Source organism: Bombyx mori, chromosome 25 (assembly GCF_030269925.1).
Source record: "Bombyx mori chromosome 25, ASM3026992v2".
NCBI lineage: Eukaryota > Metazoa > Arthropoda > Insecta > Lepidoptera > Bombycidae > Bombyx > Bombyx mori.
Window position 1 is genome coordinate 7,028,118 of NC_085131.1, and position 25,565 is coordinate 7,053,682.

The 25,565-nt window shown below is 34.8% G+C and overlaps 1 protein-coding gene across 7 annotated transcripts in view; it reads right to left on the reverse strand.

The window, feature by feature from the left end:
- Positions 1-573: 573 nt before the first annotated feature.
- The window catches only part of LOC101739206 (synaptosomal-associated protein 25), a 31,573-nt gene continuing 6,581 nt past the window's right edge, over positions 574-25,565 (reverse strand). Inside the window, exons 2-8 of one of the 7 annotated variants that reach the window (XM_012689330.4) lie at positions 21,020-21,110; positions 20,133-20,174; positions 15,941-15,989; positions 14,946-15,063; positions 13,618-13,746; positions 11,629-11,773; positions 574-3,422 (exon numbers count right to left, since the gene is read on the reverse strand). In XM_012689330.4, the coding sequence (XP_012544784.1) occupies positions 3,357-3,422; positions 11,629-11,773; positions 13,618-13,746; positions 14,946-15,063; positions 15,941-15,989; positions 20,133-20,174; positions 21,020-21,109 (639 nt within the window). In that variant the 5' untranslated portion in view covers position 21,110 and the 3' untranslated portion in view covers positions 574-3,356. Of the gene's footprint in view, positions 3,423-6,094; positions 11,774-13,617; positions 13,747-14,945; positions 15,064-15,940; positions 15,990-17,780; positions 17,830-20,132; positions 20,175-21,019; positions 21,113-25,565 lie in introns of those variants that run through there. The other 6 variants (XM_004921824.5, XM_062676147.1, XM_004921826.5 and 3 more) reach the window with 6 other exon arrangements.

A 25,565-nucleotide genomic window follows, 5' to 3' on the forward strand; every position in this document is an offset into this window, starting at 1 on the left:
TGACGAAAATGTTTGGTCTTGTCGATAACATTATACACATTACGCATAACAATTACCTACTTTACGGAGTCAATCCAACTAATTCACATTCCCTTTACTGCGATTGATCACTCTTAGTTGAAGGGAAAAACGCGATTCCCATAGTGGTAGATTTTGGGAAGCAGAGTCACTTAAGCAAATGGCTCTTGTTAGGGGCAGGGTAGCACACTCTCTCAGATTGAGCCCCAGTCACACAGGTAGCTGTACTGGTACAGGTACTGGTGGTAGGACCTCTTGTGAGTCCTCGCGGGTAGGCACCACCGCCCTGCTTATTTCTGCCGTGAAGCAGTAATGCGTTTCGGTTTGAAGGGTGGAGCAGCCGTTGTAACTATACTTGAGACCTTAGAACTTTATCTCAAGGTGGGTGGCGCATTTACGTTGTAGATGTCTATGGGCTCCAGTAACCACTTAACACCAGGTGGGCTGTGAGCTCGTCGACACATCGAAACAATAAAAAAAAAGTAAGTTTCGGTGAAATAGCCCCTTAGGGTACCAGCGAATAGTTAAGGGAAAAAAAGGGAAAATGAAACAAACTTTGTCTTTTAATTCAACAAATCCGTAATGAAATTAACATTTCATATGATTTATTTTATTGTTAAATATGTTTTTTACTTACAACTAATACATTGAAACAAGGGTCGGTTTTGAAGTATTTTGCGTGAACTGTTGATCTCATTAGCCACCACATCCTCTTGTTTAAGTCAAGTTTTACGAATGTTAGGACTTCAATTATTATAGTTCAATGCCTTTAATTGTTTCGCTTGTTTCTGTTCCAATATATTATTATGTATGTCCCGATTTCATTAACCTCACAATATATATGACCCAATTTTATTGTACTCACTATATGTATGTACTACGCGTCTGCGACGTACTACTTCGTTTACTTAAAAACTAATATAAAGAGAAAGACATTTATAGAGAAAAACTTTGATAATCCTTAACATCTAACCGGTAAACGGGGTTAATTTTGAAGCCATCCTTTTTTATTCCTACACATTACATATTCCTAAGGCCGGTACAATTCATTTATAGGATTAATACCTTTTAAATATTAATAAAGTTACGAATGCTCAACTATGAGTTAATATTATGTTATATGATTTAATGGACCAAAGCATTTGACATTTGTAATCAAATTACATAGTACTTTAAGTTATTGTTTTTAAATACAAATTTTGTTTCACAGCACTTCTAAATAACGTAACAATAAATTTACGGTTTTAAAGATAAAAAAATAAAAAGAAAAAAAACCGTTTTGTAGAATTTCATGTGAAGATATTAAAACTAAAGGAGGTCAAAACGGAAAACAGTAGAAGAGAATTAAAAAAAAAACCTTTACTAACTTACACAACGAAGCACCCGTTATCTTATTCTAATAAATAAATAAACAAATAGCACTATGAACTACGGAAACTAAATCTATAATTCGCACTTCTAAATAACTCACTATCGGATATTAAGCGTCTTATCATGGAAACGAGATGTTAAGCGCGAATTATGAATTTCGTATCGTTCTCAAGATTGTACGATCGTGAAACTAGACATAATAATTACGAATACGTAAAACTTGAACAAATATTTAAAATTCACTACACAATGTTTAATATTAAAATCTCACTAGTATTTAATTTAAGAAGACGTATTGATAAAATATTTATTAAGGTAGACATTAGGGTGACGTAAGCCATGTGTGTCGCTCAGGGCGCGTCGGAACTCCATTTATTTTAAATGGCAACAACTTTTGTTAAGCTACATGTGTGACGTAGGACGCGTCGTTCTTGCGAGTGCCGAATGGCGAGTTTAATTAACATTATCTACATCTATGGTTATTTTAGTAGTATTTGTTTCTCCTAAACGTAAGTCGATTTAAAGCGATTAAAAGTAAATCGTTCATTTTTAAGGAATTCATAATTAATATTAAAATGATAGCTAGCGTAAAATGCGCGTCACGCGTTACGTTGATTTTCCGGTTTGAGCTCCGTGAGCTCACCTACACGTCAAGGAGAAGCTGAAATAGCCTGTTAGGGCTATTAGCATAGGTAAAAAAAAAGTTGATTAAGTATGTACGAGACAAACCTTTCATGAACGTCGTCTCAGAGGTGTGCGGCCAGATTGATTTTTTTTTTTATTGCTTAGATGGGTGGACGAACTCACAGCCCACCTGGTGTTAAGTGGTTACTGGAGCCCATAGACATCTACAACGTAAATGCGCCACCCACCTTGAATTTAATAATGTTCTGAAAACTGACCTCAACTCTAGTTGTTTTTTTTAATCGATTTTTTTTATTGTATGCTAACATTTGTAAATTTCTAAATTACCTGTTTTTTTTATTAATGCAACCAATTTTTTTCTAACCTTAGCTTTATATGTTTTTAGCTTTCTCAAGCACGGTTTGACATTATAAGAAGGCTTCATTTTTAGTTTCTATTAACTGTGGAAACTATGAAAATAATAGTCTCACAGATAATCTACAATTTTACGGTTTAGCCCAGGAATGTGTTTGTTATTCGTGGCGAGTCGGCAAATCTCTGTCTCTTTCTAGTGCTCGTGTAAGAAGGTGATGCACAATCAGTCATGTTTAAAAATTTAATGAATCTTGCACTAAATGTATGCGAAAACTGCCTATGTGATTGATTCAAATGAAATTGAACCTTAAAACTGCAAAGACAAAAACCTAACTAATTGATCCTTTTTGTGCTTAAAATTACATTAACTTAAAATTTCCCGGGTTCTATATTTGTAATAAAATGCAACTAAACATTGTAAACTTTTTGGCACACGAAGGAAATAAATTATTATTTATAATGGTATGGTAATGAAGTTTTATGTATGAAAATTAATGTCAAAGGAAACGGAATGATAATATGAAGATGGCAATATTGATTTACAAATTTTTAAGCTAAAGCTTTAAATAATTCGAATTCAAAAGTTTCTCAAGAGATCCAAATGAAACTGAAAAGATTTTTGATGGCTTTAAAGCATTTAACAATTATAATTTTACTGCATTGCCTTTCAACATTTGCTATATATTTTCATTATATATTATTAGTTATATATTAAATTAAAAATTATATAACAGTAATCACATACATATATGTACGTATAACGATTAATATACATAATAAGATTGTAATGAAGAGGTTTAACTAAAATGAAAACAAAAAAAATAGCTTTTCTTCGTTGTACACATTTTCCTGTTGAGTTTATGTATATGACGATTAAAAATATACGCTATGCTTATTGAGATAAAGTGTTGATTACATAGTGCGGTGGAGGCATGCGGTTAAATGATGATCCCTCATCGTTTTCTTGTTTAGGATTTGAGGAGTTTGTTCGCTCGTTGATTGGCAACCGCGATACGAGTTTCGTTGCTTTCACCCTAGAATATATAAACATTAAATTAGTCTGCATCAAGAAGTCATTATGAAATGTTTATTTTTATATTAGACGTTAGTTAGTCACATTATCTTTTATCGGGATTGTAGGCTTTCTCATAATTATTTTAGTCTTACAAATATACCTAATCTACTTCATATCCTATTTAGTACTATTTTACAAATAAGTAAATTTAAACAGAGCCCTTTCGCGTTCTTAATTAATTCAATTTTTATTAAAAAAGGGCTTGTCAAATATACACTGTAGAATCCAATATGTAATTAATACACAAGTGATTCAACTCATTTATAAATTTGTTTACGGCTATTATACAAACAATACACATATGTAATAGATAATATAATGAATATTACTATTATTATTGCGCGACGTATTTCAGTACAATTTCACATAATCGTTTTTAATACAAGGGTACCCTTTAATTATTAATTATAGAATTATATGGACTTTTTGGCGGGAACGCGAGAAGTGAAGTTGTGTGATTTGTTTTATTTTGTATATTTAGTGTTTCTTCGGGTTTAAATGTGTAATAATGGTGGTTTATTAACTGTTTAATATCTGTGAAAGTGCACAAATGTGGGAAAATGAAACAAAGCCGCTGGACGTTACTTCTCGGGATCCTCCAAAAAGTCCACTGAAAAAATCTTAGTAAATGACCACCATTTTACTGAGATTATATTTCATCCCATATTATCTCAATTCATTTCACTTAATTTGATCCCAGTTGATTAGTGTCTGAAATTAATCATCTTCATTTCATTTCACTCCATAATATCATTTTTCATAAAATATAAATAATATAAATTAAAATAAGACATGACTTAAAGGTCTCAGTCACCAGGTCATAAAATCTCTTAAAAAAAATAGAATTATATTACAGTATGGGTATTTTGCATTGTTTTTACACCCATCATACGACCCATCTGATGATAAGTGGTCACTATAACTCATGAATTTTAATGCCAAAGGCACAGCTAAAGCGCGGTTTATCGTTGTACATTTACTGGTAACTCTTTCTTGGGTAACATTTATCTCATCTGTACGGGTATAATCTTTAATCAAATGTCTCGTGACAACAATTGAGAAAGCCTACAATAATTTTGCCTGTTCATTATATTTTTAGTGAATAATAAATACACTTGCCAACACATAAAATAATTAAATCGATCCATCCCTAGCAAATTGATCGTGTTCGAGAAAACGTAAATGGTTGTGGGAATTGTAATTTATAGTTTTTAGTTAAAGTTTTCCGAACACATCACCGCTATTATTGTTTGGCAACCGAATTAGTTATCATAATACACTGAGTTATGAGCGAACCGTTCGCGAAATCGAAATCCTGATAAGTATTACTTCAAATAAACGGAAAACTATGTACATTCAAGTACGTACGATTAAGCATCCTGTTAATATAAATTTATATTTTGTGAACCCGCAACTGAAGTAATGGCGGCACACGAGGCCATTGACCCCGAGCGTCAATGGTCTATCATTGAGTTCCATTGAGCGTCGTATTGTTTTTTTTTTGTTAATGTGTGAGCAATCATCAGTACTATCTACCTTCGTTTTCGAAAGCGGTTCCAATATACAACTTCTTACAGGAAGATAATAATTACAAATTTTTATAATCTCTATCTTAATAGCGTTAGTCGAAGCGTTAAGCTTTTTTTTTTTTAATTTATTCTACCTTAAAATTATAACACCGAAAGCTATTGTGTTATAGAATCATTATTACAATGTGAATTGCCATCATTTATAAAAATTCGCACCCGATTTCGACTATTTATTTTATGCGAATTGAATATGTATTTCATTTTAGACTATCCGCGTATTCATTAAATACCTACTTATTAGTAACTGTCACTTCACGGATATAAGTACTATCTTATAAAATATCGTTACGTGTACGTTAAGACATACGAAATGTACTTTTTGATTCAATTAAGAAAACTTATTTATGAGCGGAAGAAACCTTTAATTTGTACAGTTTTTGGTCTAACAACACGACGTCTGTTTTCATTATTATTCATCCTACTTTCAAATTAATTGTTATTTTTTTATCATTTTTTTATTGCCTTTGTAGGCAGACGAGCGTACGGCCCACCTGATGGTAAGTGGTTACCGTGGCCCATGGACTTCAGTTATGCCAGAAGCAGAGCCAAGCCGCTGCCTACTGCTTAATACTCTCCACAAGCCTCGTTTGAAGAAGGACATGTCATAGCGCTCGGGAAACACCGTGGAGGGGAGCTCATTCCATAGCCGGATGGTACGTGGCAAAAAAGACCTCTGGAAACGCACTGTGGATATTCATTTACATAATCAAAATTTCAGTGCGGCTGTAAAGTTTTGCGAAAATTTAATAATTTTAATGATGCTGCAATTCACAGTAACAAATTTTGAAAGCGGTACACTGTTAAAGAAAGGTGCGTATAAAATATTTATTCATACTCACTTTTTTCACTGATTTCTTTGTGTTCGTGTGTGTGTATGTGTCGGTGTTGCAGTCTCGTGGTTCAATTCCAACTCAATGAATCAAGACTCAAGGTCGTTTTTAACCTCTCAACAATTTTATTAAATAATTTTGTAATTTAATTCTTGAGCACAAGTTACGGCGGGAAATTATAATTGTAGAATAAAATAAATAAAAAATAAAAATTGTACTCGAATGTTTTTTTATTTTATTTAATATTCACAAAATAAATAAAAATAGCTAAGAACAATAAATTATGTTTCATTTATTTATTATATTAGTAATGCTAATTAAAGGTAATCTAGTACAAACTAGTGCTCATTTATATAATATAATCATCTTTACATATGCGTAACGTAGAAGCAGATACATTTGTTACTCTTGCGAAGATATGTTATTATTTCATTGTTTTAACGAATATAAATAACCGAACATCAATTTTGTTTATTTAATACTTAAAACGGAACGTTCAGATGTCCTAGGATTCATTCGTTTTCAAAAAAAAAAAAAAAAACAAAGTACTGTTTTTAAAAAATTATAAATATAATCTGTACATTGTTGCACAAACATAAATACTTCTACGCTTGAAACGTCTATGATTTATTTATCTTTTTTTTTAGACGAAAGCCGATCAAATTGTACGGTTCAGCCGTAAACTTATATGATGTTAATACTTTTTTTTTTTAAATGTTCTTAATCAAATTCTATTATCACATATCCGTCCCTATCACTTCACATACTCTAACTAATGCTACATTTCTTTGCGAGCTTCGAAGCCTTCTTTATTTATTTACAGAATTGTTGGAAAGCATACATAGAGGAGAAAAAAAAATATATTGATGGCACAAGAATTGAATATCGTAATCTGGAATCTTCAATAATTTTTTTTAATTTCTAAGCTCTATTATTAAGTTTTTAAATATTCACTGATTATGTTATTTCGGCTTAAAAAGGTCTTCAAACAACAGCTACATTCTAATATTGAATATAATAATTATATTATGATGTTTATTAACATGAAAGGACATAACATCTTATTGCTAATTGTTTATTTTAATAATTTCATCTATTAAGTTTTATATAATATACTATAATTTATAACTTTATTATTTTATTTCATAAGGGAATGATTGATTTATAATTGTTTGTTGTACAGATCAATGTTTCAAACGTTTGTCGAATTGTATCACGTAGAATGGATACGCACCTCGTTCGAACAAAAAATTGTAGTAACAATAGTAATCTCAATTAGGTTGTTTAAAGATGGTTCCACCTTTCAAACACAGGACTGCTTCACGACAGAAATAGGCAAGAAGACATCTACCCGTGCAGCCTCGCAATACGGACCATATTATTTTAAACATTCTCTTCTTAAACCTATGTCCACTCAATGCCGAGCGTAGGTCTCTATATACGCACTCAATTACCTTCGGTATCTTGCCTTTCGTATTAAATATAAATCAATTTTAAACATTAAAGTCTTTTAATTTTTAAAATATCGAACACACATAATAATTGAAGATAACAAAAGAACAACTTTTTTTATTTGATGCTTAGATGGGTGGACGAGCTCACAGCCCACCTGGTGTTAAGTGGTTACTGGAGCCCATAGACATCCACAACGTAAATGCGCCACCCACCTTGAGATATAAGTTCTAAGGTCTCACGTATGTATAGTTACAATCTGTTATCGTGTGAGCGCGGTCGTTTATCGTTTGCAGTTTTTCTCACGTATTTCGCATTCCCTAATCCGTATTTTAGTGCCCGATAACGTTCGATTGCGGACTAACAAGAGATTCGTCTAATCCATCACGAACTCCTTGTCGTATCTGAGCATATCAGACTACGTGATTCCAGATCTGTTCAATCGGCTGTCATAAATTTAATACAATATGGGTGCGTAATCGATTTACGTGTGACATTTCAAACATAGTATGCCGCGTGTGTAGGGTTGTCACTTTCGTTTCGTACGTGTTTTTGTTTCGATTTTATTTATTGTTTTTTTTCTTCTTATTACTTTATTAAACATTTATTTTTGAAGCCTTGAAAAAACGATTTTTGACTTCTTTCACTCGGTTCTTGCGGTACCATTCGAGATTTCAACAAGTTTTTGATATGAGAATGTAATATGGTAAACTTTGATTATATCATATGATTGATTGACGCTATATATATGTGTTGTTTCTATATTATATATTTGATTACATTTAAAGTTACTTTTCATGAATGTTTAATTATTTTTTTCGGTCTTTAAGCGACTTGGATATCGGCCTTTGACTATTCGTAATTTTATATAAATGACAACCCTATTTAACCTTCATAGATTCAACATTAAAATTTGTAAAATTCATAGAGCGAAACTTTATTATTGTGAAAAAAAAAAAGGTAGGTAAATAGAATAAGTGCGTTCAAATAATTACCTTACTAACTATAATAGATAGAAGGTGACAAAAGTTTTTATGAATTTTAAGTTTATATAACTTTATAGAATTAGGCTACAATTTTTAAGGTAAGGTAAATACAGAAAAAATGTATTACGAGATATTTTATTTAGATTAATAATCGAAGGAATAAAATTATTCACTGAGTTACATATGTGCTTTTTTCTATAATATAATGTTAAAATTTCGTTTTCAAAGTATATTCTTCTATTGACTGCTTTATAGAATATCGTATGAATTTATTTTCTCATTCGTTTTACGTCAATATGCCATATGAATTGTCTAAAAGCGCTTTTACATTCGAACATTTAATTATGGTTATTAAGATATAATTACTAAAAGGAAGCACAGACGTCATCTTTTCTTCAATACGTAATCGTAAGGAAGCTAACTGATTTGTTTTCTTGCTGAAAAATTCTATAAAGCAGTTAAACAAGCATACGTTCGTAAGTAAGAATTTGTTTAGCACAGATAGAACAGCTAGTTCATCTAATAATACTTTACATGAGTCGTCTATTATCAAAGGCGGCAATCTGTACATTTGGACAAAATTTTTTTATTGATATGTCAATACAGATTTATTTGAATATAATCGTCTCCTTCAAAGAATACGGTTCAAAACCTGCATTAAATAAAGGTTAATAGTTAACCTGTTATTTATCTAAGATGTCGTTCCGAAGAGTTTTGTGACTGCCAATGGAATACAAAGTCAATAATTCGTTTTTCTGATTTACCAATCATTGTCCAAAAGTCAGATTGCCGCCTTTGATAATAGTCGACTCACATACAATAGCGCAAGGACGAGGCTTTTTGAACATCTATATGCTTTTTACAAACCACTAAAAATATACTTGTCATTTATTTGGTTATCAAGATGCAATCAAATATAGCATCTTAATTCAAACCAATGTTTACTAGAAACTAATAATGCCAAAACTGTACCATCATATTTTATACGTACCATTTGAAAATTCTCTATTATTATTCGTGAACAAATTCAAATACGGACTATAGATTAGGCGCTTTTAGGATTATTATTTTTTTGTTGTTTGATTTACGCGTATTTATAAACAATCCACGAGACTGTGTGTTTGTCTGTTGTGTGTTTGAGTGCCGCCGTCGTTTACTTGAGGAGCTCGTGAGCGCGCTGGTTCGCCAGAGTTATCCTCGTTTCATTTGACTCTCCCTATGATACACAAGACCCGTATTTTTTTTATATATATATATAGTACAAGCTCAATACACAGCGACTGCTCATGTTTATAATAATAAAAGCGGCGTCGGACCGGCTATAACGACTTATCCGCGCTTGCCATTTCCATTGGCATGTCAGTCGCTGTTTCTTGACAGACAGAGTATATAACATGTTAGTTAGTATGAATGCGTGTTACTGATGACCTCTAATTCTGCGGGAGTCGGACATGTTATTCGAATGATGTCGGAACTAATTCCGGTATGTGGTTATGTAATGTATTCATTGGGAGTCATGACATCGTGAGACGAGAGTACATTACTAAATTACGAAAAAAAAAAAAATCGTATCATTCTTATTTCTAAATCTAATAGAGCATGCTTAAGATAGAAGAATAGGCGATAAGAGTATGCAACTATATCACATTTGAACACTAATTTTTTATAGGTCGACTATTTAAGGTTTATAAACAGATTTAAAACTTCATACATAGTTAATAATAATGATAATAACCGGGAACAAGTGACAGGCGGTCATCCAGCCTCAAACAAGAGACTGATATAAATAGCAAAAAGACCTTTTAATTATTATTTTTGCGTACTGTTGGACGAGCTCACAGCCCACCTGGTGTTAAGTGGTTATCGGAGCCCATAGACATCTACAGCGTAAATGCCGCCACCCACCCTGAGACATGGGTTCTAAGGTCTCAGTGTTACAATGAATGTATGGCCAATGTGGAAATCGAACCCACGTTCTTCGACCCAGCAATCAGGAGCACCATCGATTCAGTCACCAAGTAAAATTGTTTAAAACTTCATATTTACTTCTTTTTTTTGCATAATAATATACTTGGTTGACTTAGCTGTCGTGGAAATGTATATTTTATATCTCCTCGTAATTGGCTAATGAGGAAATAATAACTCTTTTTGGGTGTCTCACTTGGCGACGGGGGAATTTGGTTATTCTATTCGTATCACAGATTAATCTAAGCGCCGGAGGTAACAAGAGATTTTATCCGCTTCATAGGCTTACTTGGCTACCGAGGAAACATGTTATTTTATCTTATCATAAATTGACAGGGCCGTTGAGGAGATATTATATTTTAACTGCCTCAAACTCTTATTCGACCAAAGTAAGTTAATCTCTAAATAACAACAACAAGAACAATTCTTTTATCTCCAGATGACCAATGACATGCATTTCTTGTTCGAGACTTTTACAATAGCAACACTAAGTAGAATTTAACCAGAATTACGACCTAAATCTTTATAGGTTATAACGACTTTTAAAAATAAATCCTAGCTACGTCATGTTTTCAGTTATTAACCAATCGGATTTCGACTCTATTTTTTTTTCTACCCAATACCTGCCAGTAAGCGGGTGATCAAACAATTTCGAGGGCCACTAAGCGCTACATTTTTCGTATAATGGACAAACTCTATCTAAGCAACTTCGTTACTATAGTGACAGGCAAATGCATACACATTGAAATGGTGATCAATGAGTGCTATGAGAAGCGACAGAATTCATCGAGGAAAATCAATTCGTTTCTTCTCATTAGCAGATTAAAATTTGAAAACCACACCAGATAATGTACAAGACGAAGATTTGAAATATATTTCGATTTGATCAGTAAATTCGTTGGTAGTGTTGCCATTTTATTTATTTCTCTGATGTAAATATTAAATATAATAATTACTGTAGATAATTAGTTTAATAAAAAAAACCAGACTATTTTTGTTGTATCTTAATATTAAAAACATGAAAAAGTTAAGTTTAAGAGAACTTTAGAATCTATTTAAATGTTATTTTCATTTATTCTTTATGATAATATAGACAAAAAAACATTTTAAAATACGTCTGTACATACGTGCAAAGGAGTGCTTAACTACTCTTTTTTAATTTTATTTCTTTTCAGGAATTAAATAACAGCTTATTTAAATTTAAATAGAAGTAAATGAGAATATAGTAAAAAAAATTTTCTATCTGGCAACACTAATTTTACGTAAACATTCAACGAATTTACTTTGTTCGAACTATACAGGTCTGTCACGTAGTAGGGTTGTGACGAACCATTCGATCTTACCTTGCGATTGATGCGGTCGATCTGTCGGTTCTGGTTCTCGAGCTCGGAACCCATGTCCAAGGCCATGTTGCGCAGATTCCCGATCATGGTGTTCACTTGACCCATGTTCTCCTCCATTTCGTCTTCACGAGCGTCGTTCGTTATCCTATCACACGACTTATATATTAAACGACAGAAAAAATATCTATCGTAAAAAAAACGGATCAACATTAATTGATTTTTAGATTAAATTTAGATTAATCGATATATTAATGCGAGAAGCAAAAATTTTGTATCCCTTTTTAAGAAAATTGCGCGGACGGTATGAGTATGAAACTTCCCACTCTTATAGAGAATATACAGAAGGGGTGAAGAATGTTATTTTTTTTTAATTTGCTTAAAAATTCATGAAATCAATAAAACAAGACATTACACACACTACCATTTGTATATGTATTTAACACACACAATGCGTGTGTGTTATATACTATTTGTTTATTGCCAAACTTTTCTTATTGCTTATAGTCTGTGGTCAAATTGAGAATAGATTAAATATGACTTTTTGGCGGGAACGCGAGGAGTGAAGTTGTGTGATTTGTTTTATTTTGTCTATTTAGTGTTTCTTCGAGTTCAAATGTGTAATAATGGTGGTTTATTAACTGTTTAAAATCTGTGAAAGTGCACAAATGAGGGAAAATGAAACAAAGCCGCTGGACGTAACTTCTCGGGATCCTCCAAAAAGTCCACTGAAAAATCTTAGTAAATGACCACCATTTTACTGGGATTATATTTCATCCCATATCATCTCATTTCATTTCATTTCATCCCAGTTGATTAATGTCTCAAATTAATCATCTTCATTTCATTTCACTCCATAATATCATTTTTCATAAAAATATGAATATAAATTAAAATAAGACATGACTTAAAGGTCTCAGTTACCAGGTCATAAAATCCCTAAAAAAAAAATAGATTAAATATTTTTTGTCTATAGTGTAGTCTTGGCGAAATCTGTGATCATAGAGGTATAATAAATACCTAATCTTTGTCAACAGAACTATAATAATGTTCAAACTTATAAGTTCAATTAATTATAGTCGGATTTCGACTACCAGGGGACCACTACTATACGTAAATAAGTAATAAAGCGTTTAATCCCGAATTTATGTATGGTAAAGGACGACTTCATGCATTTAGTAACCATGAACCGAAATTAGCTATAATGCGCGCGAAACTAGTTGGCCGCGCTTTAGCTGAGCGGTGGGACAGAGACGGGGGCGCTTGCTGTCATTGATGATATGAGATTTGATACTATGATAGACGAAATCATTATAAGCTTACAAGATGATTCTGAATCAAGTTCAGAGAGCTCAGAATCAAGTGATTCAGAGGATACGTCAGAGTTCAGAGTAATTTCATAAAAGTATATATTAATTAAATAATTTCATATATCTTTAAAATACGTCAGAAAAATTTCCTAAGCTTAATTTGTTTTTGGTTTATTTTACTATTAATTACAATATAATTAGATAGGTACAATATAAACTTCTAAAAGTTCAATTGTTTTTTATTTATTTACTAGCTGACCCGGCAGACTTCGTACTGCCTCAATATATAAATAAAAGACCTAAACTTTTGTATAAAATAAACTTAAAACAAACAAAAGGAATCCGTCCGACAGGGGACACATCAAAGGAAAAACAAAATTGTTATTTTTATTTAATTCCGAGCATTTTCATATTTATCTACCTTTTAAACCTTCTCTGGACTTCCACAAATAACAAAGCCAAATCGGCCCAACCGTTCTCGAGTTTTAGTGAGACTAACGAACAGCAATTCATTTTTATTTATATAGATTATTTCGTTTATTCATTTATGTATTTTATTTAGTCATTACTGTCTAATCTGATGTCCGTTACGAGCAGTAGACAACCCGCCCCTTCACCCCTGTCGCCACCTAAGCGCGGCCAACTAGTTCCGCGCGCACTATAGTCTTCAATAGGGTCGTACCTCCCGATATATCCAGCCTGCGGGCCGATCCCATTGCGTTCATCCATCACCCGCTGCGGCTGATTGTTGACCACCTTACCGTCATCGTTGCCCTTCCAGGTGCCGTCGTCCTCTTTGAACGATGCTCCCCTGACAGATCACAAATTTCGTTTTTAGCGTCAATCGTTTTGCGACACGAACTTTGTTATTGGTTCAAGCTCACGGCTCATCTAGCACTGGTCGTGAATAGGGTCACTGGATCCTATAAGCTTTACAATGCCGCTACCCATTTTGAAAAGTGAGGTTAAAGGCTCAGTTATATTATGGTTGTCCTACCATTCCAATTTTGCGCGCTTACAATACATCAATAATATTACGATATACGAAAGTCGTTCGTAAACACGTGTAATTAAGTACGTTTTTCCTTAGAAAAATTAGTACCTGCCTGCGGGATTTGAACACTGGCACAGTCGCATCGCTCGGTACGAATAGACCGGACGTATTATCGTTTAGGCCACGGCGACTTTAATAATGAAAATCACAAAGGAATAATAAAGTTGACTTGAAATTATTAAGTACGTAAATAAGGTATTTATGTAAAACCTGGTAAGTATGTGTAATTGTTTATTTATTTTTTATGTGTAAAGTAATATTATTATTACATTCTTAAGATATATATCGAGGGTTGAAAAGCCATTTGGTTTAGGCGACATTTTTGCAACGTTACAGCAAAGCCATTTAAAGTTTAAATTTTGGACAAAATATCGTAACAAAAAACTTCTTCAGCTATTTAAATAAAGAAAACTTAATTGAAGTTCAATTAAAAACATCGCACACACCTAAATCGCACCTTTAATTGCAAAGATAAATGTCGCGCATTAAGCGAACGCGCTTTCAACCCTCAGACCATATCTTTTTTTAATCGATAATTACACCGTGGTTAATTTCTTTACTTCGATAATACTTGTCTAACCGACGGTTGTCTAGTATCTGACAAGACCGCCCATTATACTATTATATTTGATGTTGTGCATTTGGGTTTATTTTATATTAGCCCTAATTCGCACGGGCGTTTTAAAAACGTTGCGTTAAAACTCGGCGTTGGCGCTTTTATAACGTTCTCGATGTGACGTAATCTGTTACGCCCAACGTTTAGCGCTCAAAATGCAACACTGCGCAATAAAAAATCGTCGCGTTTTAAAACCGCTGCCATATGAACATATACTAGGAAATGCATCTGTTCTATTTAAACGTTTTTTTAACGCGCGCTAAAAAAAACTTCCGTGCGAATGAGGCCTTAGTGTAAACTATCACATCCCACTCTAGTCTAATAAGTAAACGACACTGACTTGTTGCAAGGCAGCACGCAGATCCCGCAACATTTCTCCATCCCGGACAGATTCTTCTCGGCCTCCCGCATGTCCGCGTTGATCTGGTCCATGCCCTCCTCGATTCTGTCCAATTGTTCTGTTCAAACAGACACACGAAGCGTCGCTTTAAGACTATCCCTCAAAAACCCAACTCGGCATGATGTGTATTCAAGCACCTAACAAAATTTATTATTTTTAACGCGATCTTTAACGATCTTGTATCGATTTTTGAAAAAAATGACTATTCCTTTGTTTAATTATCATCACATTTAATTGTAAATTCTCAACGCTCTCGACAATAAACCGACAAAGTGTAAGACATATTTATGTGGTTTGTATGTCGTATAATTAATTACACACTATTTACCTTCCATGCAAACTCATTAAAACGTTTCACATTAAGCGATACTATTTCACAGCCCTAATATGAAAGCGACAAACATTTTAATATTGCAAAACTGTGTTTATTGTATCGGTATGTCTTACACTTGACTCGGAGAAACTACGAATTCAATTGACCTCTGTCTGAAAATGATGTATGTGCTAAGACTAAGTGAGTTGTAACATTATCAGCTTAATTGTATTAACTAACATTTAGAAAGATATAAAAAAATTACAACAAAATTTTCTAAATATCATGCAGTCGATAGCAAGATTGAATTTATCGTGCATAGCTAAATGCGTGAGAAAACTAAATAAAATACATTTAACTTATCGGTTAATCTCATTGTCCCGGTTCGCAACGAACAATACTTGGGAGCCGAGATCTTACGAGTCAGTTTTATATCTAGCTTTATTTAATCATGACAAACAAATTTACCTTTATTTTATCCATTAAACTGTTAAGAACATTATCAATCGGTGGTTATTAACGTGTTATCGTCATCATTCACTTTCGTTAACGAACTGGCGTTTCAGACAAAAGCTGTACTAAATCGAGTGATGCAAAATAGTAGGTACTACTGGATGCTTACCGCCCTGTTCATCCAGCATGACCAGGGTTTTCATGCCCACCTCGTGACTCTACAACACAACAATGATGTCACTATAGCTCGCCAAACGTATGCGGTGAGTCGAAGGCGGCCTCGTGCGCGCGGCGGACTCGCCGAGCGCCCGCGACGCGCCGGGACAACTCATACATAACAGAACCAAACAAACTGAACAGAAAATAAAGTCAGACGGGCGCGTCTTAAACACGCACCCCTCTTCGTTACCAACTAAAATACAAAATAAAATTAGCAAATGAGCGTTATCATAAAGCCATTCCTAAATGAAACGTGAAAATAGCAAAGTATCAACTCAGTTGAAGAATATAAAATGAACAAACTAATAATGTAGTGAGGCGAGGAGCGAGCGGCACCGCCGACCTCGCACACAGACACAGATCGCATCGAACTAATAGATATATTCCTACAAACTAACATTAATAGTACGCTGATAGCCATGGAAATGAAGGCGTTATACCATTACTCTATACGTCGATCAGACAATAGGTAAACGCGCATACATTTTACCGCAGTATACCAGAAGAGTACAACAGTAGATTCGGAAGGATAAATAAAATAACCTATAAAAAGCGTTCCGATCAATACACATCAACGGAAGAACTAAACAGTTGCGCAGCTCATTCAAATTAAATCTTTAGCAAAAGATAGAATACAGTCTTTTGCGACAATTAGCAACGAACGGCCATCGCGCTCATCTATTTACACTATAATTTCAAAGTCATCCCCATCGAAACATAGATATACATATACACGCAACATCGATTTAGATAAGTCGATATTCAAGAGAAACGTCAAAGAAAAATAAAGAGATCAATTAATTTTACTGCACATTCAAACACAGACGTTCTCACGGTTCGACTACCCACGTGTCAGTTTAACTCTTACCGCCCTGGTGACTCAACATATGAAGCGCTTGCCCCCCGGCGTCCTCGCTCTATACATAAAATACAAATCAAAATAATATATCGTAGGAGAGAGTATCGGGGTGTGCGGGGGTGGGTGCGGTGCGCCGGTTGGTACGGCACGCACGAGACGCGCGCGGAGCGGTGCGACGAGCAGCGGCGGGCGTGACGCGTGACGCTACGGGCGTGGCGTGGCGTGGCGGCGTGCGTGCGCGACGTGAGCACGAGAGGCGCGGGCGGCTGCTGCCTCTAGCATAACGCCGTCCGCGCCGCTCGACGCTTACACTCTACTTGACAACGACATGCATGCATTCAAGCTTGCAAGTAAAACCAGATCATAGTTTTCTGTGCTCAGTTTCATATGAATCATGATTTTTTTGTGTGATGTCAAGAGTCGTGCGTTGAGGAGAAGCGTTTCGAATTTACTTTGCTCGTTAGAATATCGTTTTATGTGGTCGAGTAAATTTGTAAATTTAGAGTTTAGTACGAACATTTGAATGCGAAATGTAAAGGTATCGATCCCGCCGAATAAACGGTATTGTATATATTGTCAATTGACCTGCCCTCGTCGAACAAGATGGAGCCCGTTGTAAGTTGTGCAGAGTGGTGTATAATCTAAGTAAGGAACCGATCATACAAAGATGAGGGTTTTCCGTGGTCGTTTCAGTGTGTGTCATCTAATGTAAGCGTTTCATATTGAATTGGAGGATGCCCGCACCTTTGCATTTCAGTAACAGTGACGCATTTTAAAAATATATTAATTGATGCGATACCCCCTTTAGGTCTTGTAGAACGACGAGCCCATCTTCGAGTCGGCTGAAACCCCTACGATGCTCAATAAGATTAGCGAAAATTTAAAATAGATAAAACTGTAAATAATGTAGTGTGGCAAATTTTGCACTCACCTCCCTGGTCGTCTAGAGCGACCAGAGTACGAATGCCGGCCTCCTTGCTCTACGCCGCAGAAACAGAAAGTCACAGAGCATGTTAGTTGTGAGGGGTACAGTGAAGTTAGTGGAGGCTCTCGGGCCTGTCATTATACACCTGGCCAGAGATGTTTGTCGACTTTTTGTGTGATTACACTTTGTACTGTTTCATTGTATCTTTGTAGTTCGAACACACAAGATGACATCTTCGGAATTGAACGCACCCGAATCATATGCACCCGAATCCAAACATGAAATACACTTTAATGCGAAAATAGTCATGGTCAGGCGGTACCTGTCCATGCCAAAAACTATGGTAGTTATTTTCCTTAATAAACCAACAAATCATGTTTGCTGTTCGTTCAATATACGAACCAGTTCGAAGTACGTTCGGTAAGCCAAAAATGTCTTCTTGTTGTTCTGTATTGAACTGTGTTGTTCAGAGTATAATGAAAGTAGTAGTTGTAGTGTTACAATTGAAAAAAAAAAAAAGTTTTGTATCGAAAAAAAAAAAAAGAAAAAAAAAACCAAAAGTTTAAATAAAACCTAAAATTATAGACGAATCAAATAAATGAAATTCGCACGTAGATCGGCTAATTGAAAATATTTTAGTATTGTGTGAGAGAGTTTGTAAAAAGGTGTAACTCGATATATTTTGTTGGAGTACAGTGGCAGGTACGGGGTGAGTACAGGCCCAGATATTGATAGTATTGTGAATGTTTAAGAAGGCATGAAATCATACAACATAATAGATATACAGTCCACAACAGACAACAGCCACTACACAGAACAGATACAAAAAAACTCAACTAAAAAACGGGATAGACAGACAACATTAACATACACTGAACACGATATGCATACGATCGCGACTTGGTAATCAGTCGGTGTCCAAGACATTAACTTAATATAGGTAACATTTAAGACGATCTAAGAAGAGTAAAAGAAAATCAGAAAAGAAGAATTTAGTGCGCTCATTAACTCTAGTTCGTTCTTTTGGCCTTTTTAGGCTTTAGAATCACAAAACTAATAAAAAGGGATTCAATTTTTCAAGCAAGCCCCAAAAGCACAATGGTTTTCACTATTTTCGTTATTTAAAGCGTACATTTTTCAGTCCAATATCATTCTAAAAAGGGATACTAATTTATAGAAGTACTGAAACTATTTCGGGCTTGGTTCGTCACTATTGATGGTTTATAATGGGCTTCATGCTTTGGATCCTAGTTGCATGGATCGGACTCTTTTTAGGAGCTGACGGTTAAATTTAAAACACAAAGAATTCAAGGCTCGTTAAATGTATATATGAAATCGCCGAGATCGTGTCTTAATATTTATTGTATTAACTGTCAGCGCCAAACGGAAGATCGGACAGAGATTATACAAAGATAAAAACGAAAACAAAAAAAAAATACAGTTCACTACCAACAACACATAGGACTAATGAACTCTAACAATTTTAGTTCACAGAAGGCACATAACATGCAACACCGATAACAATGCATGGTCATCATAATAACATATAATTCGATTACATATTATTACACATAGCCCACAGTAGATACAAAATTAAAACAAAATAAAACAACCGAACGGCTGGAGAACTACCATAGATATACATACACGTTAAGATAATAAATAAAAAAAACAAAAAAAAAAATATATAGCCACATCGAAACACAACAGCCAGAATTAGCAGAGGCTGCGCCCTAGGGGGTCGTTGGGACGGGCGTCGGAGACCAAACCGAGCTTGGAGCTATCCAGGACACTTCCGCTATACCCCTCACTCCCTCGCATCGAGAACACCTCTCTCACAGATGATCACAAATAATCATATATAATCAAAATAACAACACAACATAACTAATTAGACTACGGGGGAAATGAACTTCAACTTAACCACATCTACACATTTATAGACCGCAGCTCATTTATACAAAAGAATTTTCTAATTGCTCTTCAAAACATTTCGAATTATTGAACTAGGGGGGGAGGGGATACTTAAGGTCAAGTTGAAACATTATTCGAAAATGATATAAAAACTATGCAAATGGTAATATTATCACAGTAGAAAATGTTATTGTTTTTATATCATATTCATAAAGAATCTTAGATAATTAAGTAAGTGTGTAGCTTTATTTGATTACGGAATTTGAAACAATTGGGAGGTATTCTCGACATAACTTCGTATGAATTAATATCTCCCATTATTCTAGTAAGTTAAGTTTAGTTTAAAAATTTTCTGACGTCATAATCATGATCTTATGGGAAATCATCTTAAGTCTATTATTTGTAATTTATTATTAATATGTATTAATAAAACTGGAAGCTTACCTCCTCACATAGTTGCATCATACGCCTTGTGGACTCCAACGACTGGAATTCATCAAATTGTAAAATTAATACGGAGAGATAAACACTCTAGTAGGCGAGTTTTAAGAGACGAGAAATTTGTAATTTTTTTTTGTTTAGATGGATGGACGAGCTCAAAACCCACCTGGTGTTAAGTGGTTACTGGAGTCCATAGGCATCCACAACGAAAATGCGCCACCCGCCTTGAGATATAAGTTTTAAGGTCTCAAGTATAGTTACAACGGCTGCCCCTCCCCCCATTCAAACCGAAACGCATTACTGCTTCACGGCAGAAATAGACAGGGTGGTGGTACCTACCCGTGCGGACTCACAAGAAGTCCTACCAGTAATAAAGTCTGTCATACTCAATAGCCAAACTTTGCCCAGTTATTTGTATCAGAGCTTTCGAAACGTTTTTTTTAACTCTAATGGCTACACGAAATATGATTGTGTTTTGTTAGTATTGCAGTAATTATTATTATTAAAATAAATGAAAAAAACTTAGCATGTATGTACTATGAATCAGTTAGTAGGCACGTGAATTAGTTGTCCTAAATTTGAACGTTTCCAGTGTTGATTATAATTATCAATTGGTGATTGCTTTCAGGTTTCGTGTTTCAAGTAGCCTTGAGGGCTTAACCTAGCTTCACCGAACGTTTAGGAGAGAGAACTCACGGGGCTCAGTCAAGGGACTTGCTAACACTAGCCCTAGGTAGGCCAGTGCTTCCATCTACCACCGGATCGAAATCGCGACCCACGAGATGATCCGGCGATAAACTGAGCGGGATCGTATTTCGGGCAAAACGCGAAATCGCACATCGGTCATCGCCACATGGTAAGGTTACATATTGCGTTACGAAAGCGCTTACCTCATCGGTAACCTGACCGGCTCGCATTTGCAGCTGCTCGAGCTCGCTGCGAGGCCCGCCATTTTCGGCAGGAGGTACTGCTGCAGGCATCCTGAAATTTTAATTAAAAATACAATTAAAAAATAATAAATCTATACTAATATTATAAAGCTGAAGAGTTTCGTTTGTTTGAACGCGCTAACCTCAGGAAGTACTGGTCCGATTTGAAAAATTCTTTCAGTATTGGATAGCCCATTTATTGAGGAAGGGTATCGGCCTAATACAAACGTGCTTGACATTATATACAGACAGACATACATTAGTTATGTGTTAGATTTTTTTTTAAGTTACTAACATAGATTATAAGTAATTATTACTAACAAAATGTTACGGTTTAAAAAAAAAAAATTGAAATAAAGTATTAATAATAATAATAATAATTACTCTCATTTATTGTATCCTTTTTCAGTTATAACTCAACATTAAGATCACACAACTGGATATTTGTAACTCAATCATGCAAAAGTGCCTTTACGGATTTGGATGAAATTTCATATACAAATAATTAGTTAACTGTTTGGAATGAGACATGAGATGTTTTTTTATTATAGTAAACGACATTACTCGGGTAATGCCGCGTATATCTGATGCAGTAATTATTATTTTTTAGGAAGAAAGGCTTACTGGTGGCCCGAAGGCCTTTAGTTTGACCAAGACAGGTGATTTGACACATTTTTTTAATTTAGAAATGTAGCTGCCTCGGAATTTGGTGTCTGGCGTTGTCACTTCGTTCAATACGTGTACACAGAGCACCATTTCATTCCATCCCATTCCAGTTAAATTATGAATCAAGACTAATCGTGTTTTCGTTGACTTGTAATTCTATTAATTAATCAGTACGCTCCTTCTTCAGGTAATGAAAGCCGTAAATTTTCGTTTAAATATTTCAAAGGTCTGTCCTATTTTAACAAAGGATAATTTGGTTACCTGATGCGGCTTTCAGGAGACCCTTAAATTAAAAGGGTGTTCTCGTGAATTAAATAATCATCCTCGTTAAAGTTAAATTCTTTTCGCATTATTAATTTTATTATAATTTTTTTCTATTTTGTTTATCTAACAACTTAAGTTCGTTAAGTAGTTACTAAATAGAAAGAACATCGGTGGACAGAGGATAAAAAGTACTGAAGTGTTATTTGTATGTAAATGTACTGATTATGAATTAGAATCTTATAAGACAATTCATGAAAGCGCAGTAGAAACAATGATAAAAATGTCCGCCGTCTACTCCAAGCATTATTTTTGTACAAAGTTCCGAAGCTCGACAAAGGAAAGTTTTCTCTTTTGTTTCATATGTATATTGTTTCTTTTAATGAAAGCACTGATAATAATTGCAAACTTTTTCAAATAATTTCAAATAAAATAGTAGAATAATAATTATAATATTGTTGTGTTTTTGCTTAGATGGGTGGATAGTTACAACGGCTGTCCCACCCTTCAAACCGAAACGCACTACTGTTTCACGGCAGAAATAGGCAGGGTGGTGGTACCTACCCGTGCGGACTCACAAGAGGTCCTACCACCAGTAAAAAAGTTTTTTTTACATCATATTTTGTGTCGGCTCCGATTTATTTCAAAGTTTTTGTTTGCTGTTTATTTTTTTTCTACCGATTATTTAAAGCAATCGTTAAACTTATCAACATTTGGTTAAGTCATTACAAGGCCGTATGGGTAGGATCACCGTCTCTACTATTCCTGCCGCAAAGAAACTTACGCGTCTTGCGTCCCTATATGCAGAGTAGGGTTATTTTGGACGGAAAACCTTCAGGCTTCGATCTTATGCCTCAATATTGGCGGGTCATTAATGCTGCGATGTACAAGGGATCAGGCAATAGACTGGATACGAGGCCGTAAAATTCCTCCTTCCTGAGTCGCATCCCTCATGTCTGAGGGTCGTGACCATCTCCTCCCGTTCTCCTCTTCTTGATGGTTTTTTTTTATTGCTTAGATGAATGGACGAGCTCACAGCCCACCTGGTGTTAAGTGGTTACTGGAGCCCATAGACATCTACAATGTAAATGCGCCACCCACCTTGAGGTATAAGTTCTAAGGTCTCAGTATAGTTACAACGGCTACCCCACCCTTCAAACCGAAACGCATTACTGCTTCACGGCAGAAAATAGGCGGGGTGGTGGTACCTACCCGTGCGGACTCACAAGAGGTCCTACCACCAGTATGTTTCGCCATCTTCCTCTGTCCTCGGCGCTTTGTATCGCATCGTAGACTGTGGTATTCAGAGTGATACGGATTTGATGGGACCAGCGCATTGGATTGCTGCCACGAGATAAGTTTGCTTGCAATCTTGCCAGTTACCATCAAGCATTCAAGACTGTCACCACTCTTTCTGGCCATGTAACTGAACAACTCAAATATCCTCTTGGAGTAGATCGTATAGAGCCTGGTTTAGATATTGAAAAAACTAAAACTAAACACCCGTAAAAATCTACTTACGTACTCAAACTTCTAATATCTTCTTACACTAATATGTAAATGAGCAGAATATACAAAATGAATTTCAATTTTCAAATTACCAATGTAAATGAAATAATTTATTTATATTAGCTCGATTTTATGAACCCGACGTACATATTTCGTAAATACGCAACGCCCACCCACAGGGTGGTACGACCTTGAACCAATACGAACAAAGCGAGGGTGTCACCTTGTACAATGTTATCAGATGCATTACTCAAATCCTATTAGGGAATTTAAAATAAGAAACATTTTTATAGAAATAACTATATTAAATAATAGGTCTGAGACTAGAGTACAGTCGGTAGATGCAGTAAAATGAAGTATAACTATATTCGTTACGGTATTCATTTTGTTTTGTTGGGATGAAGATTTCGGAACAAATTTCTAATAGTCAAAACTTGAATTAAATTACTTTTGGGGTAATTTCAACGTTCTTGAACCTATTGGTTTGCTATTGCTTAACAGTTTAATATGATAAAATAATTAAACAATTTTTTGGACTGTACCAAAATTGTAAAAACCAACTTAATTACGAGAAAAACTGCTTTAGAATTCAAAAAAACCTTAAGAATTATACCAAAACCGTTTTCTTACAAGATACCCGATTTAATTTCATAAATAAAAGTTTTTTAATCATGAAAAATAAGTTCTTCTTTTCATTTATGCAAAGGCCAAAGTTCACTGTCGAAACTTGGCGACATTAAGTATGAGTAGAGTTTTGGCAATGTCAGACTCATATACTGGCAGAATTCCCAAATAGTTACCACTTCATCTGACCCATTTATGGCATTCCAGATAAATAACACGCCAATTCGGAAACATGTCACGTATAGCCAGATGTAAGTAAATTGTCTATTATTACAAACCTCAGAGATCGCAGATATTTTATTAAAGAAAAGAAACTACGAGAATTTTAAATGCAGATCCGATTTGTAATGAATCGATATGAACAGGGTTTTTGGTCCTCTCTGAATGAAATCAGATGACATTTAAATACTAAATTTAGATTATACAACAATTTGCGAAGCAAAAATATGACAAAATTCTTAAAAGGGTGCTATTCTGTTGATTGGACCACCTCAAATCTGGCTTTGACCGCAACTGCAAATATAGTGGTAGTTCATTTTGACAAGGACCATAATAATATACCGATCGTGAAAAAGCAAAGCTTCAAATATGTAAAGAGTATTAAGAGGTAGGCAGCGGCTTGGCTCTCTGGAATTGCTGAGTCCATGATCGACGGTAACCGCTTACCATTAGTTGGACCGTATGCTCGTCTGCCTATAGGGCAATAAAAAATGTTGGGCGCCACTTCAAAGGCTAACCTTAAGGTGAGACGGACTGATAGTGCCATTTCTACTGTGGCAAGAAGTATTTTGTTTTTACTTTCGGCGAAGTCCTACGAGCGTGTCATCCCCTTGTTAGCATTATAAGTTAAGCTGCCGTCCATTGAGAGGGCATCCCACAGCACAAATTGATATCCCATAAAACATATTAAGCATGAGAAGTTGAATGCCCCTCATGGAGTCCGCACTGCTGACTGTTAATTCAGGGTCAAAGCCCCACATGATCCGTAAAGCTATCAGGATAGCAGGGGGGAATAATTGGCGCTGAATGCTGGTTTAAACGTATTATTGTGTACTTGTTATATTTATGTACCTGAATTGAGAAATCTGTCTTATTGAAGAATTGTAAATAAATTGTAATGTAATTCAATTATGTATAGTAAGTGTATATATAAAGTTGAAAAGTTTCCAATTATTGGAAGTAAACCTCATTTTCATAATTAGTCTACACCTAACGGCTGTTTGGAATAGATTGATATATTAATGTAATGCATGCTGTGATTGCCTCTAATTAGAGTTGCAGTTATCAATTGCTCTATACATGTCAATATTATTTTATGTCTTACTGTAAACCCTGTCGGTAATCCTTAAATATCAAATCAAATCAAATCAAATCAAATCAAAAAATTTTTATTCAACATAAATGAAAGTACATACTTGTTGAACGTCAAAAGAACTACCGCCAATTC